The 16,381-nt window shown below is 37.7% G+C and overlaps 1 protein-coding gene across 1 annotated transcript in view; it reads left to right on the plus strand.

The window, feature by feature from the left end:
• Positions 1–16,381, plus strand: part of LOC123831087 (cyclin-Y-like protein 1) — a 42,353-nt gene that overhangs the window by 13,188 nt on the left and 12,784 nt on the right. The window contains exons 4-7 of the mRNA XM_045857715.1: positions 7,662–7,762; positions 11,150–11,185; positions 13,610–13,661; positions 14,706–14,825. Of these exons, the coding sequence (XP_045713671.1) occupies positions 7,662–7,762; positions 11,150–11,185; positions 13,610–13,661; positions 14,706–14,825 (309 nt within the window). The remainder of the gene's footprint in view (positions 1–7,661; positions 7,763–11,149; positions 11,186–13,609; positions 13,662–14,705; positions 14,826–16,381) is intronic.

Consider the following 16,381-nt stretch of genomic DNA (forward strand, 5'->3'; position numbering starts at 1 on the left):
TTTATGCAATAGTTCCCTCCCCATAGGACAATTCGTTTCCTAATACCATAGATTCTAAGTTGCTCTATTAAAGTAATCATTAAAAAATGTGATGTTCATAGCACACAGATTTTAGGAAATATTTTCACTTTTTTATGAGTTCAGATTTTTGGGGGTTTTTTTCATTTTTAAAAATTGTATTATATTGATTATGCTATTACAGTTGTCTTGATATTTCCCCCTTTGCCTCCTTCCACCCAGCACACCCAACTCCCTCAGGCAATCCCCCTGCCGTAGTTCATGTTCATGGTCATATGCATAAGTTCTTTGGCTACTCCATTTCCTATAGTGTACTTTATATCCCCATGGCAATTCTATAACTACTTGTTTGTACTTCTTTATCTCCTCCCTGCTTCATCCACTCTCCCCCACACCCTTCTCCCATCTGGCAACTATCAAAACACTCTCTGAATCCATGATTCTGTCTCTGTTCTTCTTGTTTGCTTAGTTTGTTTTTCAGATTCAATTGTTAATAAATTTGTATTTATTGTCATTTTATTGTTCCTAGCTTTGATTTTCTTCTTTTTCTTAAATAAGTCATTTCATATAACATTTCATATAATAGTGGTTTGGTGATGATGAACCCCTTTAGTTTTTTTCTTGTCTGGGAAGCTCTTTATCTGCCCTTCAATTCTAAGTGATATCTTTGCAGGGTAGAGCTATCTTGGATGTAGGTCCCAGCTTTTCGTGACTTTGAATATTTCTTATCAGTCCCTTCTAGCCTGCAAAGTTTCTTTTGAGAAATCAACTGTCAGTCTTATGGGAGCTCACCTCTAAGAACCTAACTTGTTTTCTCTTGCTACTTTTAAGATTTCCTCTTTATCTTTAATCTTTGGCATTTTAATTATGATGTGTCTTGGAGTGGGCCTCTTTGCATCATCTTGTTTGGGACTCTATGTGCTTTCTAGACTTGCATGTCTATTTCCTTCACCATATTAGGGAAGTTTTCTTTCATTATTTTTTCAAATAGATTTCCAATTTCTTGCTCTTTCTCTTCTCCTTCTGGCACCCCCATAGTGCAAATGTTGTAACCCTTGAAGTCTCAGAGGCTGCTTTTGAAAATACTATCCTCATTTTGGGGGATTCTTTTTTTTTCTTGATGTTCTGATTGGTTGTTTTCTGCTTCCTTAAGTTCCAAATCATTGATTTGATTCTCGGCTTCATCCACTCTACTGTTGTTTTCCTGTAAATTGTTCTTTATTTCAATTACTCTTTATTTCAATGAAGTGTATTCTTTGTTTCTGACTGGATCTTTTTTATGTTGCTGAGGTTCTCACTAAGTTCCTTGAGCATCTTTATAAACAGTGTTTTGAATTCTGCATCTGATAGATTGCTTATCTCCATTTCATTTAGCTCTTTTTCAGGAGTTTTGATCTGTTTCATTTGGGCCATCTTTCTTTGTCTCCTCATTTTGGTGCCTCCCTGTGTTTGTTTCTATGTATTAGGTAGAGCTGCTTTAACTCCATGTCTTGGTAATGTGGCCTAACATAGTAGGTGTCCTGTAGAGTCCAGTGCCATAACTTCCCCTATCACCCAAGTTGAGTACTCAAGGTGTGCCCTTTGTGTGGGCTGAGTACATCCTCCTCTTATAATTGGGCCTTGGTTGCTGTTGGCAGATCAGTGGGAGGGATTTATCCAGGCCAGTCAGCTGCAAGGACTGGCTGTGACCACTGACCACAAACCTCCACTTTCCGTGGTAGATTAGCTGTTCAGGTGCAGGGTGGTGAGTGGTGCTCCCACATGGTCTGTAGCTGTCCACGGAGTGCATTGGCCATGGGGTTTCTCTGGTGGTACAGACCAAGGTCAGCTGCCACCTGTGTTTTGCGTGAGCTGCCCTTCCTGAGCTATAAAGCAATGTGAGATGCCTGGTACTTGTACTGAGCTTGAAGATTCCCAGGTGAAGACAAGCTGTGAACTAGGTTGGCTGCCACTAGTGCTAGGCCTGCAGGTCACTGAGGCCAGATGTTGCTTGTTTGAGGATTTAGGAAATTGTGAAAAGCAGCTTGGGTGGGCCCATAAGTTGAGTGGGGCAGAGTCTCTGGAGATCTCCAAACAGAGGCAAACAGTATTAGACAGGTTGATGGAGCCTCAGGTATGGCACCAGCTTGCCAGCTCTGTGGGGGAGGGTTTAGAAAAGAACAATGGCCTCTGCTCACTTTGATGCCAGACATTTTAGTTTCTCCCTGTATACCTCTGGCACCTTTCAAACTGCTACTCTGTTCCTGGAGATCAGAGGGATTGGAATCTCAGTAAGTGAGTCCATGTGTGGGTTCTTTAAGAGGAACTGCTTGGGATTCCAGTTTCTTCCACTGACTCAATTCCTGCTTGTTTTTGCAGCCAGAAGTTGTGGGGACTTATGTTCCTGGCATTGGAACCCTGTGCTGGAGGCTTGGTGTGGGGCTAGGAATCCTCGCTCCTGAGATATCCCTCTCAAATTTTTATCCACAACACATGGGTGACGGACCAGCCCATTCCATGTCTGCACCCCTCCTACCGGTCTGGATGGATGCGGTTTCTTTAATTCCATAGTTGTAAGACTTCCAATCAACTCAATTTCTGATGATTCTGCATGATTGTTCTTCTATAGTTTAGTTGTAATTTTGATGTGGTTTTACAAAGAGGCGAGCCATGTCTTCCTACACCACCATCTTGAACAGAAGCCATATTTTTTAAATTAAATTTACTGAGATGACACCTCTAAGATTATGTAGGTTTCAAGTTTATGTTTCTATGATACATGACCTGTATATAGCATTGTGTGCCCACCACCCCAAGTCAAATCATCCTCTGTCACCATATATTTGGCCCCCTTTACCTTTTACTAACCCCCCACACCCTTTCCTCTGGTAACAACTGTACTGTTGTCTGTGTCTGTGGTTTTACTTTTATATCCCACATATGAGTGAAATCATGTGGCTGTTAGCTTTTCCTGACTGACTTATTTTGCTTAGCATAATACTCACAGGGTCCATCCATGTTGTTGCAAATGGCAGTATTTCATCTTTTCTTATGGCTGAGTAGTATTCCATTGTATATATGTACCACATCTTTTTTATCCATCTATCGAAGGAAATCTTGGTTATTTCCATGTGCTGGCCACCATGGATAATGCTGCAATGAATATAGGAATACAAATATCTTTAAAAATAAATGTTTTCAAATTTTTCAGGTAGCTACCCAGAAGAGAGATTTCTGGATCATATGGTATTTCTATTAATTTTTTGAAAAAACTCCATACTGTTTTCTGTGGTGGCTGTACCAGGTTATACTCCCACCAGCAGTGAATAAGGGTTCGTTGCTATAACTTGTCTTATTGACAAAAGTCATTCTGTTTTGATCTCTCTTACTTATTGGCTTCCCTCACATGTGTGGTGGTCCCTGCCTATATTTTCATATCAAATTGAAAGAACTAGGAGTGAGCAGAACTTTAGTAAACTGATAGGGCTTCATTACAAGGATTTGGGGGCTAGATTCTGAGCCTGCCTTGGGTTCTGTAAGACAAACTTGTTTTCTTACTCCTGTAAGAAAAGTGCCAAGACACTCTCTTTAGGCACCAAAGTTGTGCTTCCTGTCCTTTGTTCTGCCTTGTCAGTAACCACTCCTTTTTTTAGCCTTCAACTTTCTTTTTTTTTATTGTTGTTCAAGTACAGTTGTCTCCACTTTCCTACCACCACTTTCCCTTGACCTACAGACCCCCACGGACCACCCTCAGTCCTAATGTCCTTCGGCTTTTTCAGTCTTCAATTTTCAAACATTAAAAATCATGTGCTGTTTATCCTATACAGTGTAGCTTTTTTTATGCCTTTAATTCTAGTAAGATATCTCTGAAAATGAGGGGAGAGGAAATAGATTTGTGGTCAGTCCACCATGTTTAACTGAAATTTAGAACCTATATTTAAAGTAAATCAAAGTTTAAAACTTCAATTCAATAAAATTAAAGATATTAATTCAGAGAATATTTTTTGGTTATACCTATAGTTAGCATACTACACTTTTCTACTAAAGCCTTGTTTAAGAATTCTATTCAAACCATGCACTGTGCCATATTGTCCCATTTACTTGCAACATAGAGCATTTTCATTAAAGTATAAAGTGTTAGAAAATTTAAAGTTAATTAAAAGTCATTAATTCTGAAAATATCCAAAACTGGTCTTATGAAAAAGTAGATGGAAAACAATAACTTTCAACTTTATTTTTTAATAAGCACAGTAGGTGGGGGCACGATTTCTACAAGTGCTTGACTTGATAGTAAGGTTTGGGGTTTCACTTAGGAAGTTTATGGGTATGGTTCTTTTTCTGGTCTTTGCTGTTAAACTTGAAGCCCACTAAGTAACGCCTTCCCTTTCTTCTGAAGACTATAAAAGTCCATCTATTCTGTCACTAGTGCTAAATGAATGAAAGAAGATATGGTGGGATACTTTTGTCCCTGTCTATTCTAGAGACCTACTGAAATACCTATTAACACTAACTTTTCAATAGTATTTTGCTCTTCAATTGTTTTTTGGTATTTGCACTTTTTATCTTTATGTTTGTCAGTATAGTTTATTGAAGTTGTAAGCCAGCAATAGTAAGGCTTTAACCATAAAGAAAAATTGTCTTAAATTTTTAAGCAAAATGAGGGGAAATTAGCTGTCTGATAGCCAATATATCCAGGCTTTGCTAAGAAGCTTAATTCTGTCAGGGGTGCCCCACCTGTGGCCTGCGGGCTGCCTGTGGCCCAGGATGGCTATCAATGCATCCCAACACAATATCATAAATTTACTTAAAACATTATGATATTTTTTGTGATTACATGTCACAATGTATTTAATTTGTGGCCCAAGACAACTCTTCTTCTTCCATTGTGGCACAGACACACCAAAAAGTTGGACACCATAGGATAATAAGTGTTTAGTACTGAAAATTTTGAATAGTTAGGGGTAGGCCTGAAATGATGGCAAAGTGCTCCGTGTTTCTTTGGTTGGTTTCTTAGAGCCAGCAGACTCTGAGTTGTTGATTTACTGAATGAGCCTCTATAGGGCTGTGAGCCATGTCTAATTAAAATTTTTTAATGTTTTAGGACTAGTATTTTCAAAGACAAATCAATATGCATTCATAATAGAAAAAATTTTAAATAGAGGAAAATGGGGGCATAGATTATCCAAAGCTTTACCAACTAGTCTAAATTTTTGTCTATTCTTATTACTACCCCGTATACAGGTTTCTGCTCATAACTGACTTTATTATGGCATATTACATGCCATATTATACCTTCATAGTAGTGATCTTAAAAGGTAATCTTCCATTTAGAATAAAAGTATTTGAATGAAATTTTATATTTTATACTATATTTGGTTTTTGTTGTTATCGTTGTTTTTGAGGTCCCAAAAGCAAACTGCATGTTAACTGCATAGCTTAGGGAACATATTAGAGTTTTAGCTATAATTAAACATTTCTAGCTTGAAGGAACATTTATTCCTCCAAATAGTGATTCTTTTAAAAAAATATGCCATCTGGAACTTTTGATTAATGAAGAATAAGTGACTTTGAAATAAACTTATGGAACAGGAAAAATGGTGTTTTATATAATATAAAGGTATTTCTGATTATTGGCTACTGGCAATTTTTAAATGCTCTGCATTTTAAAAGATATCAACTGGCTTGATTTTCTTCCTGTCCTAACTTTTGTGTATTTGTGGGGGATACTGATGGGAAAGTATGCTGGCATGATGAAAGCTATTATATATTAACATGAGGGAGGGAAGGCTTATCTGAATTAGTTTATAAAAATGCAACAGAACTGACAGAGTAGACAGTTAGACAGACATGAACAGAGAAGAAACAATAGGCCAACTATGGAAAGTCACCAGGGTGGAAAGCCCTGGGTACCTAGCAATAGGCAAAGTTGGAAAACCAAGTATTATAAGATGGCACCTTGCCTCCACAGTGACATTTCCTCCCCTAGCAGATTGCTGCTCATGTGGTTTAGACCCCTTAACCTTTCATATCACTGGCCATGTGGTTCAGACCCTCCTCTGAACTCTCCTCCCCTGGCATATCAACCCCCTGAGAGGAGGAACAAGGGGGCCGGAGAATAGCCTCACAGGACGCCCACACAGGCCCTTGCACCACCACTCCCTCAGACATTAAGCCCTCAGGAGAATGAGGTTCTGGCCTGCATCAATTAACCTTAGGAACAAAGCCGTAGTCTGTTGGCCACCGAGACAGAGTTTTGGTCAAACTAGAGATAACATCTAGGCTTCAGTTGTGTTTCCACTCCAGGCTCAGAAAAAGCAGCAAAACCAGGTGAGATGACACCATGACTGACATCAGGACCAGCTGCAATGACTAATGACCCCTGCCCTGGCACCAATCAATCAGTGGAGACCATGACTCTGAGGGGACACACCTGAAAAGCTGATGAACATTCTCTTGAGATCCTACCCTGAGACATCCCTAAAATTTCTGCCTTTGGATAAAAACCCTTAAGACGAAGGACCCAGCACGCGCTTGCGCTCTCTCTCTCTCTCTCTCTCTGTCTCATATCTGTGGCCTTCCCCACCCTCTTTTTAGGCATACTTGTCTTTGGAGCATGCCCACACTTTTTGGTCTCTACTTCCCTCAGGCATGTATATCCTTGGTTTCTTTCTCCTAAGTTTCAAAGGCCTTTCCTTTGCCTCTGTACCTTTTTTCCTGAGTCCACACAACCAAGCTGGCTCACTTTTTCTACCTCTGTAACTTTCTAACTAAACTTTCCCTTATAATTGAGAAACTTGGGTAAGTGGCTGCTGGCAGAGGTTTCTAGGAGGTAGATGCGGGGAGGGACTTCAGCTAGCTGGGAAAAGGAGGAAGAGAAAGGCCTTGTAGGCAGAGCAGCATGAGGCAAGGTGGGGTCCTGATGGGTATCAAGTAACTTAGAGAATAGAATTAACATTTAGAAATGAGTGGAAAGTATTCTCTGAGGTTCTCATTTGAGTAATGCACTGATAGTCTTACTTAAACATGAAGTGGGAGTTAAATTCTCAGAGTTGTTTGATCCGTTTTTTAGATGTGAAAGGATCTTAAAACAATACTTCTTCATCTTCTAGATGAGGAAACTAATGCCCAAAGAGGCCTCAGGTCCCCCAGCTCATCAGCCATCGGGCAGCCCCAGCACAGCACACACACCCCTCCTCCTCAGGAACATTTGTTTCATCATGCTGACTCCTGAACTGACATTTAGAGTTGGCTTTCATTTACTTCAATAAAAATGCTCTTGCTTCAATATTACATAAGGCATTATGTTTTAATGTAATAAATAGCAAAAATAGAAATCTCAGCTACTTTTCATTTCTTAAGAAAAGCTCTGAAATCTTATTCTAAGTGTTTTACATTATTATAAAGGGAATTTATCATAAGTGTTTGCCACATTTGATTATAGGTAGCATTTTATAACCCAATCCTCAAATCTCATCTGTGGAAGTTGAAGTATTTAGTGGGTTCCCCATAGAGCTGTCCCCGTTATCACACTAAAGCGGTTCAAGGAGTATAAGAAAAACCTTAATTCCTAATCGATTGGCATTTTAACCAAGAAGAAAAAACCCACAATTCTATAAGTTTAACTTACTGTAATATTTAAAAAAAACATTTCTCTTTCCCGTCAGGTATCTCTAAGTCACCTTACTGAAAAGTACAGCTCGTGCTCAACAATATTTTTAGATGACAGCACAATTTGCCAGCCTAACCTTGGAATCACTGTACAATGGTGAGTGCAAGTAAGTTGCCCAGGGCTCACTAACAAACCCCCATACTAAGAGCATCCTGCCCATATGTAATTTTAGTCATTCATTGTCCTTTTCAGTGATCAGGTTAAGAAAGTGATGTCAATCATATATTGATTTCAAGGACCTAAACATGAATTTCCAATTTCCATTTTACTCTTAGAGTAGATGGAAGAAAGGAAAGCCAGTTGGCAAATAAAAAATTCCCCCAAAAGTATTTATCTTTATTTCATGCATTACTGTTTTTGAGACATTGTTGAACACAATGAAAGGAGAGATGCTTTGTATTGAATGTTTCTAGAAAACATTTCTTTATGAGGTTCAGGCCTAAAACAAAGTGTACTACTTTTTTCTCTTTTAAAAAAATTATTGTTGTTCAGTTACAGTTGTTCCCATTTTCCCCCATTACTCTCACCTGCCCTACCCACTTCCCCACTTTCCACATTCAGTCCTCCCCCTTTCCTTTTGTCTTTGTCCATGGGACCTTTATACATGTTCCTTGACTTGACTCTTCCCCTTTATTCATCCTTCCCTTCTGGTTACTCTCAGTTTGTTCTTTATTTCCATGCCAGCTGTTCTTTTTTGCTCACTTGTTTGTTTTGTTGATTAGGTTTCACTTATAGATAACATCATATGGTATTTGTCTTTCACCACCTGGCTTATTTCATGTAGCATAATGCTCTCCAGTTCCATCCATGCTGTCGCAAAGGATAGGAGCTCCTTCTTTCTTTCTGCTGCATAGAATTCCATTGTGTAAATGTACCATAGTTTTTCGATTGACTCATTTATTAATGTGTGCTACTTTACAGGCTACTCTTGGAAGAAGGAACAGCTTTTCCCCTACTGACACCAGAGTGTATCTGCATTTAAATTTAATTGGATTTTGTCAGATTTCCCCCATGGTATATTTTTTCCCTACACTATTTCTATATTAAAATTCAATTCTTCCAAAAAAATGTATCAAACCAGTCTTAAGGAACAACTTTTCAAGTTAATTTTTTATGGATAAAATTTGTTCAACTAAGGCTTTAATTTAATAGACATATTAAATTTCATTATATATGTATATGTATAGACATATATACATATACATATATATCCAAGACACTATATCAGTCCATATATAAGAAAATCACAGCAGAAAAAAAGTGAGAGATTGAAGATGGGCTTTAAAAACACCCTAAGATGAAACATTCAAGCTTATTTAAGAGCAAAATAAAACCAAAATATGACATAGAGCTTCCTGAATCCTGCTGGGATCATCCAAGAGGCATTGCTGGTGTCTCCCTGGGATATGAGTGCTGATTTTTCAGAACACAGTTTGGGAAATACTTCTTTAAAATATTAATATTCTCATTCCTAAATTTTATTTTTCAGTCTTAAAAACATAATTTGCTTATAAACTTAATTTTGTTTCCATTGTACCAGCTTTTTTTGCTAATTAAATTATCAATAACTTCTACTTTAATTAAAAATAGCAAGTTTACAATCATAATAATGTAACTTTCTTCTCCCACTCACAACAGTAGTTGAGATCAGACTGTGTTTCAGCAAAAATTGAGCCCCTTCTCTCTCCCAAGTCCTGAGCTTGGCGTCTATCACATAATCTCCAGATGTTTTTATTCAGGCAGGACATGAAATCCATGAGTAAAAACCCCCTTGATTTTGCCTGAATTCCATAGCTTTTCTTGAATCCAAAGGTTCCAATGTTACAGTATATAATTCAAAAGTAGTTTTAAAAAGTAACCTTGCTCATACAAGCAGTTTTTATGTTTCTTATCTTTACATTAGTCTAATATTTGGAAATAGAATAAGTTTAATTTGCTGTCATTAAATGTTGAAAATGCTCATTCAGTACACTTACTATTGATTGGTAAAATAAAAGTCTACTGAGAAAATTAATTGAGCTAATTGGCTTTTCAGAATGGCTTTGAAAAAGTGTTTATATGGGGTAGTAGTGCATTTTTCTCAGTGGGCTGAGTGAGCCTTATTAGAATCGCTTATACAACTTTTTACAAAATATATGCCTCTAACCACATGCATTCCGTTTCCCCTCCCCCAACACACTCTCTCACTCTCACAGGCTTTTGATAAGCTGAGGAAGGATGAGAGGCATAATTACATTGAGAAAACCATCCACAGTGATTTTGATTTCAACCCTAATTCATGTGTTCTCAAACTTTGCTGCATATTGCAGTCACCCGAGAGAAGCTTTAAAAACAATCCCAAATCATACCCATCACCAGTTAAATCAAATCACCTAAAGGTGGAAGCCAGGCAGTTGTTAAGGCTCCTTTGATCATCCCAATGTACAGCCAAGATTGGGACAACTGCCAAGTTAGAGTGTCGGAGACAGAAAGATGCTTCTCATGATTGGCAGACCTAGAGCATGTCACTTCTAAACCTTGGTTACCCTATCTGTAAAATGGGTTGTTGAATTAAATGTTACCAAAAGTTTGTTTGTCCTTTTCAGCTTCTATGCTTCTATGATTTTAAATAGGTTTGAAGATGAAACTGTTTGAAGCACTATAAAAATATTTGTCTTTGTTGCTAACAATAGCGTAAGCCTTTTCACAAGTGCTAACATTCTACAGACCTAGTTATCAAATTCAGGTTTGCTTTCCTTCAATTATTTTGAGCTTCATTTTATAATAGATACTGAGGGCAAAGAGGAGAAGCATATAACCTAGACTTAACCTATAACTTAACTATATCCCTTTGTGCCATATTACACAGCATCTGTGAATAACTTAGTAATCCAGTAATTTACATAGTATTGGAGGACTTACATCTGTTCATGAAAATTTTATTTAAGCTTACTGGAAATACATGTTATTAATATCACACTGTGTACTATTATGCTGCATTGTTAGCACTACTTATTTTAGGAGTGTTAGACCTATTGATTTTTGTGGGTTCTTATATTTGCTATTAAATTTTCTAATAATTATGTAACAGTGATCTTAAATGGTATTATTTGGTATAGAGCATTTACTTACCTTTATGGAAATGATAGAAAATGGGAAAAACTACTGTATGGCTTAAATTCAAGCAAGCATACAAATAGGTATAACTTGTACCAGACAAAAGGTTGTGTGGGTAGAAGGACAGATGACAGGGGAAACATGTAATAACATGAAAATCAACTAAAACATGTCTTCTGTAAACATATTACCCAGCATTTTAGTTTTCCTAATTTCGCCAAAAGACAAAGAGCTACAACAATGCAAAAAGTGCCTGTGTGATACTGCCCTGAATTAGGATTCCATAGCCACTGGGCAGCTAGGAAGGTCTCCCCCCACCACAACCCCCTTTAAAGATTGTCTTCAGACCTAACAAAATCAACTGTTACAATTTTTTTCCCTCCACAGCCTGGCCTTAGCACTCTATTACCACATAAAAAACAGGTGAGTCTTTAAAACCTGTCTTGTTATTTCAGCTAATAAACTTACAAAATATAAACTTTAGTGTTAGGTGATAGCTATAGGCACTATTGGAGTAAGCTATAGAATGCTTTTATTATGTTATTGAAGTAAATCATTTGTTTTTGTCTTAAGACTCTTAATGCTTAAGTTACTGAGGATCCCAAAGAGTATTTGTTTATGTGGGTGATATTGATATTTACTGTATTAGAAATTAAACCTTGAGAATTTAAAAGTAAGTCCATTGTGTGTTAAAACATGGTTTGTATAGCACTGTTGAAATTTTGAGCTAGATAAATCTTCATTGTGGCCGATTGCCTTGTGCCTTACAGGACTTTCGGCAGCATCCCTGGCCTCTACTCACCAGGTGCCAGTAGCACCCTCTCCCCACCCCACATTGTGACAACAGAGAATGTCTCCGACCATGGCCAAATGTTTCCTGGGGGACAAAAATCACCCCTGATGTGGAACCACAGTATTAACAAACTTGTTATAGAAAATAATTATTTTCCACAACAAAAAACTAAGTGGAAATTGTGTCATTCACAGTTTTGCAAATCCCTTATTATCTGGTTTAATAGGAGAGAACGATTCTCATGTATACCCTGTCATCAGTCAGTTGTGATTACTTCAGTCATCTCCATAATTTTTTAAAGAATCAGTATGAAGAAGACCCAGCCTCATATAACTTTGTGGTTAGAAAAGGGGTGTATTTCTAAAGCCTTCAGATAATTGTGGATATTTTTTGATACTTCACCAAAAGTCCACAAATGCTGGTTTCTTAAATTAGTTACAGTGGAATTTTAAATCATACCTGTGAGCTGGTAGTAAGGTCTCTGTTAAATTGATATCCATTCATATATCTTGTTTGCTGAATGGATCTTTTTACTTGTACATAGTTTTATAGTAATATTATACATTGGTCATTTGGAAACTATTGGTTCACATTTCTCTGTACAGTGTTTAAACTCACTTTTGTTGGTATCATATCACCACCAGTCTTACCAGGAAAGCCTGTAAATATTGAAAAGCTTTCAAGCTCACAAAAAGAGATATAAGTTTTCCACAATCTTGATTTTTAGCCTGATAGCTTGAATTGTGTGATTGGCAACAAATATGCAAGTCATTTCCCCTGAAGTGACAGGCTCGCTTTTCAGTTGTGAGAGAATGACAGTTGTACTATCAAATAAAATGTTATTCTGTGGAAAAAGTGGCTTGTTCTGTTCACAACTAAGCCACCAATGGTTTTCCTCAACACAACCGTATTCCAGTATGCAGAAGTGTGTAATAAATGCTGCTTTGCATTTATTCAGAATATAAAACATTATGTAGAATTTAATTACATTGTTAATTCCTGCTTTATCAAAGATGTTCTTAAGTAAAGTAGAATTCTTTTCTCAGCCACAAGTGGCAGTAAGGGATAGAATGACTGCTAGTGCAGTGTGGTACCGCTGCCTTGATTCCATGGGCAGAACCAGTTTTATTGACCTTTGCTTTCACACAGCCTTTGCAAATGTCAGTGTAAAAGAGGCAATGCTGCAATATTTTTATAAAAACAGTTTTGGCCTCATGGGCCTCCTGGAAGGGTCTAGGGGAACCAGAGGCCTGCAAAACACACTTGGAGAACCACTGTTTAAATGAGTAAAGGGTGTTAGTGTGGTGAACTGTTAAAAAAAAAAGACTGGTCACATTTCACATTTAAAATAAAAAGGCAAGTTTTAACTCAAACTATTTAAAAGAGACAAGAAGAAATACACAATAAGAATATAATATAGTGCCCTGACTGGTATGGTTCAGTGGCTTGGGCATCATCCTGCTATCTGAAAGGTTGCCAGTTCGATTCCCGGTCAAGACACATGCCTGGGTTGCTGGCTAGGTCCCCAGTTGGGGGACATGTGAGAGGAAACCAATCAGTGTTTCTCTTGTACACTGATCTTTCTCTCCCTCTCTGTCCCCTCTCCCTTCCATTCTCCCTAAAAAATTAAATAAAATCTTTAAAAACAAGAATATAATATAGGATACTAATAAGAGAGAAAAGTAGGGAAAAACACGAATCTCCTATTGATGTCAATTATTGCCCATCACTACTGCTTTGTAAAATGTTCTCGTGTATTCCAATGTGAGGTGAGAGGAGTGTAAATATATTTGGTTTACTAACATTGTCTGTTAGGGAGGGTCAATGTTTATAAAGGCAACTCTGACTGCTCATTGTAGAAAAGATTTCACAGAATTTGGTGTGCCGAGTAAAAAGAGGCCAGAAAACACAGAATCCAAAAGAAGAATTTGTAGAAGGGCTTTGTTGAAGGTAAAGCTTCTCCCTCCACCCCTCTCTCTACTCCTAGCAAATGTGTTACTAAGACATAAGCAATTACTAAATTAGTTTTTTAAATGCATGTTCTTATTTTATAGAGATGCAGATAGATCCAAGGATATTTTTGATGAAAGGTTACATCCATTCACAGTAAGTGTCAGTTGTATTGATTTTGTATTTTTCTCTTATACAATTGTGTTTATAGTTCATGCTGATTTGCTTTGAAATTAATTACTAGAACAAAATGACTTCCTCCAGCCAGAAGTCAAAATGATCTTCCTTTAAGTTTTCTTCCCCACCCCATGTTGTAGCTAGTTATTTTACAAAAACAGTGTTGTATAAGAAATATGTTAGTAAAAACTGAGTTGCAGCTTTGTATAATTAGTGAAGGTGAGTAAACATACCCCCAAAACAAAATGTATCTTTTTAAAATTTTTATTGATGAGATAGAGCCAGAAAGAGAGAGAGATATCAATTTGTTGTTCTACTTGTAATTTACACATTCATTGGGTGTTTCTTGTATGTGCCCTGACTGGGGATCAAACCCACAAACCTGGAATATAGAGATGACGCTATAACCAACTGAGCTACCTGGCCAGGGTAAAGTGACTCTTTTTATAAGATCATTTTCAGTAGCATCAAACAATATAAATATTTGTAAGTAAACCTAATAGATATGTCACAATCTCTATGAAAAATATTAAACATCTATTTAAACTTTGAAACAATTAGAATGAGAAAAATTTTCAAATTCACTTCTTGAGATGCTTTGTCACAGAGCCTATAGCAGTATGTGGCTGGCGACTGCTGTGCAGGACAGCACGGCACAGCTCTGGAGCCTGGTGGCTCCAGGAAACTGAAAATGTATCTTCAGAGTTGATCACAGTTTGTGGCAATCAGTAAGGCTTTTGAGCCTTAAAATAGTTTATGTTTAGATAGAATTCTACAGGGAAAGGTGGAAAGAAACATATAAATTTTCTGAGGTTGTGCCTGTACTTTTCTTTAATGAGTGGTAGTATTGAATCAGTATTGTTTTTTAAGGTCCCATTGTTTATATGTAAAAGACTAGGAAACATGTCACCCAATCAAAATTATTTTACAGGGCACGTGGGCACAAGTAGAAGACTGGTATCATAAGAGTACTTAAGGATTTTTCCTCAGTGGATACTTACATTGCATTTTTTCTCCTTTCAGCAAGAAATGGTTCCAGAGGAGCACTTCAGTCGTGACCCCGACCCTGACTTCATTTACAGGTTCATCAGTCCTTTCTTCAGTGCCACACAGCTCAGAGCTGAATACGCGATAACAACTTTGGTAAGCTGGTTCTTTCAGCAAGTACCTTTTCTCTCTTGTCCACAGGGTATGATCTTAGTTTTCAAATAAAAGTAGGTTCCTGAAATGATCATCAGACCTTTATTAAGAGAAACATATCAAAGGAACTAAAATACACACATTTGAGCTTAATAGTTATAATTTAAAACATCCTTGCTTTTATTATCACCAAACAATTGCTATTAAAGGCAGCAGGAGAGATTTCTGGTTTTTCACTCTCCAACTCAGGAGACCTCTGCACACACAATGCACACAAATGTACACAGACAAGCCATAGGATGCAGCAATAACAAAACCCTCTGGTCCTCAGACAGAGGCTGATCTCATGTAGTTTTAAGCTGAGCCCCAAGCTGTATTCCCTAGGCAGTTCTAATGTGTGTCTTGATAGAGAACATAGCCCTAAGTTCTCTGTTCCTTGGATGGTGGGTGTTAATTCATCCCTGCTGTCTTCTCGTGTCTGCCTGTGAAGCTGTCTAGGACGTAGTGCCAGTAGTGCTTGAAAAGTGCTTTGCTGGTTTCCTCCCAAGCTACAGCAGTGCACTGACCTTCATGTCATCTGTACAGAATTCCTATGGTAAGAGTTTATCATTTGGAACACGTAGTCCTATTCTAGTGAGAAGTAATTGGGATTGTATTACTCTTCCCTCCAATAGTCCTAAAGGGTAAAGTCAACTGCATGGTCTGGAGGGAAAGAATGCTTAGGTCAGTGCCTCCTCCTTTAGTATCCAGTTAAAGTTTTGGAGAAGCAGCCTGTGCTTCTGAATACAGATCCCTCAATAGGCACTGGATCATACACAGGCCTTTTCATGGAGCTTTTAGCCATTTGGAGTGCTTAGCACATGCTGGAGAAAAGCAAAAGTACTACTTCCATGTGCAGAGCTAGGTGATACAGGAAGGAGAACATCTGCACTGGAAGAGCATGAGGTGTGGTAGAGAAGTTAAGCTTGACACACCTGCAAGACAGCAGAGTGGTAATTTCTTGTCATCATTTGAATATGTGGAATTAGAGCATGAATCTGACCTGGAGGTAGGGAATTAAGAGTAGCTGTTCAAATGCAGAGAAAGCATGTGAAAAATGAGTGTATAGAAGATACAATAGTGACAAAGAGTAGGTATTCTGTGGGTATTTATGGAATGAGCAAGTTCTTGGCAGCATTCAGCCTTTTGACCACACTCTCTTTCTTGAGCCTCACTTATCTTGACTTCTCCTGGTTTCCCCATCACTCTAAGCCACTCCTGGGGACTTGTCCATTAAGTGCTGATTGTCCTTACAGATCTAAGTGCTGAGGATAGAGGAAAGAAAAAGTTGAATAAAGTTTTTGCCTTTGTGGAGCTTGTATTCTAGTGAGGAAGACATAAGTATTTTTTAAATGAGTGTATTTAAAAAGATGAATATTTCTGGTAGTAGTAAATGCCAGGAAGATAAAGCATGGTAAAGTGATAAGGTGATTACAGAGTCTTACTGTTTTAGGTAGTATGATCAGGAAGAGCCTCTCTACACATGTAATATTTGAACTATGACCTGACTGAAATGAGAA

Source organism: Phyllostomus hastatus, unplaced genomic scaffold (assembly GCF_019186645.2).
Source record: "Phyllostomus hastatus isolate PE091 unplaced genomic scaffold, TTU_PhHast_1.1 phas_scaffold_1674, whole genome shotgun sequence".
Taxonomy (NCBI): domain Eukaryota; kingdom Metazoa; phylum Chordata; class Mammalia; order Chiroptera; family Phyllostomidae; genus Phyllostomus; species Phyllostomus hastatus.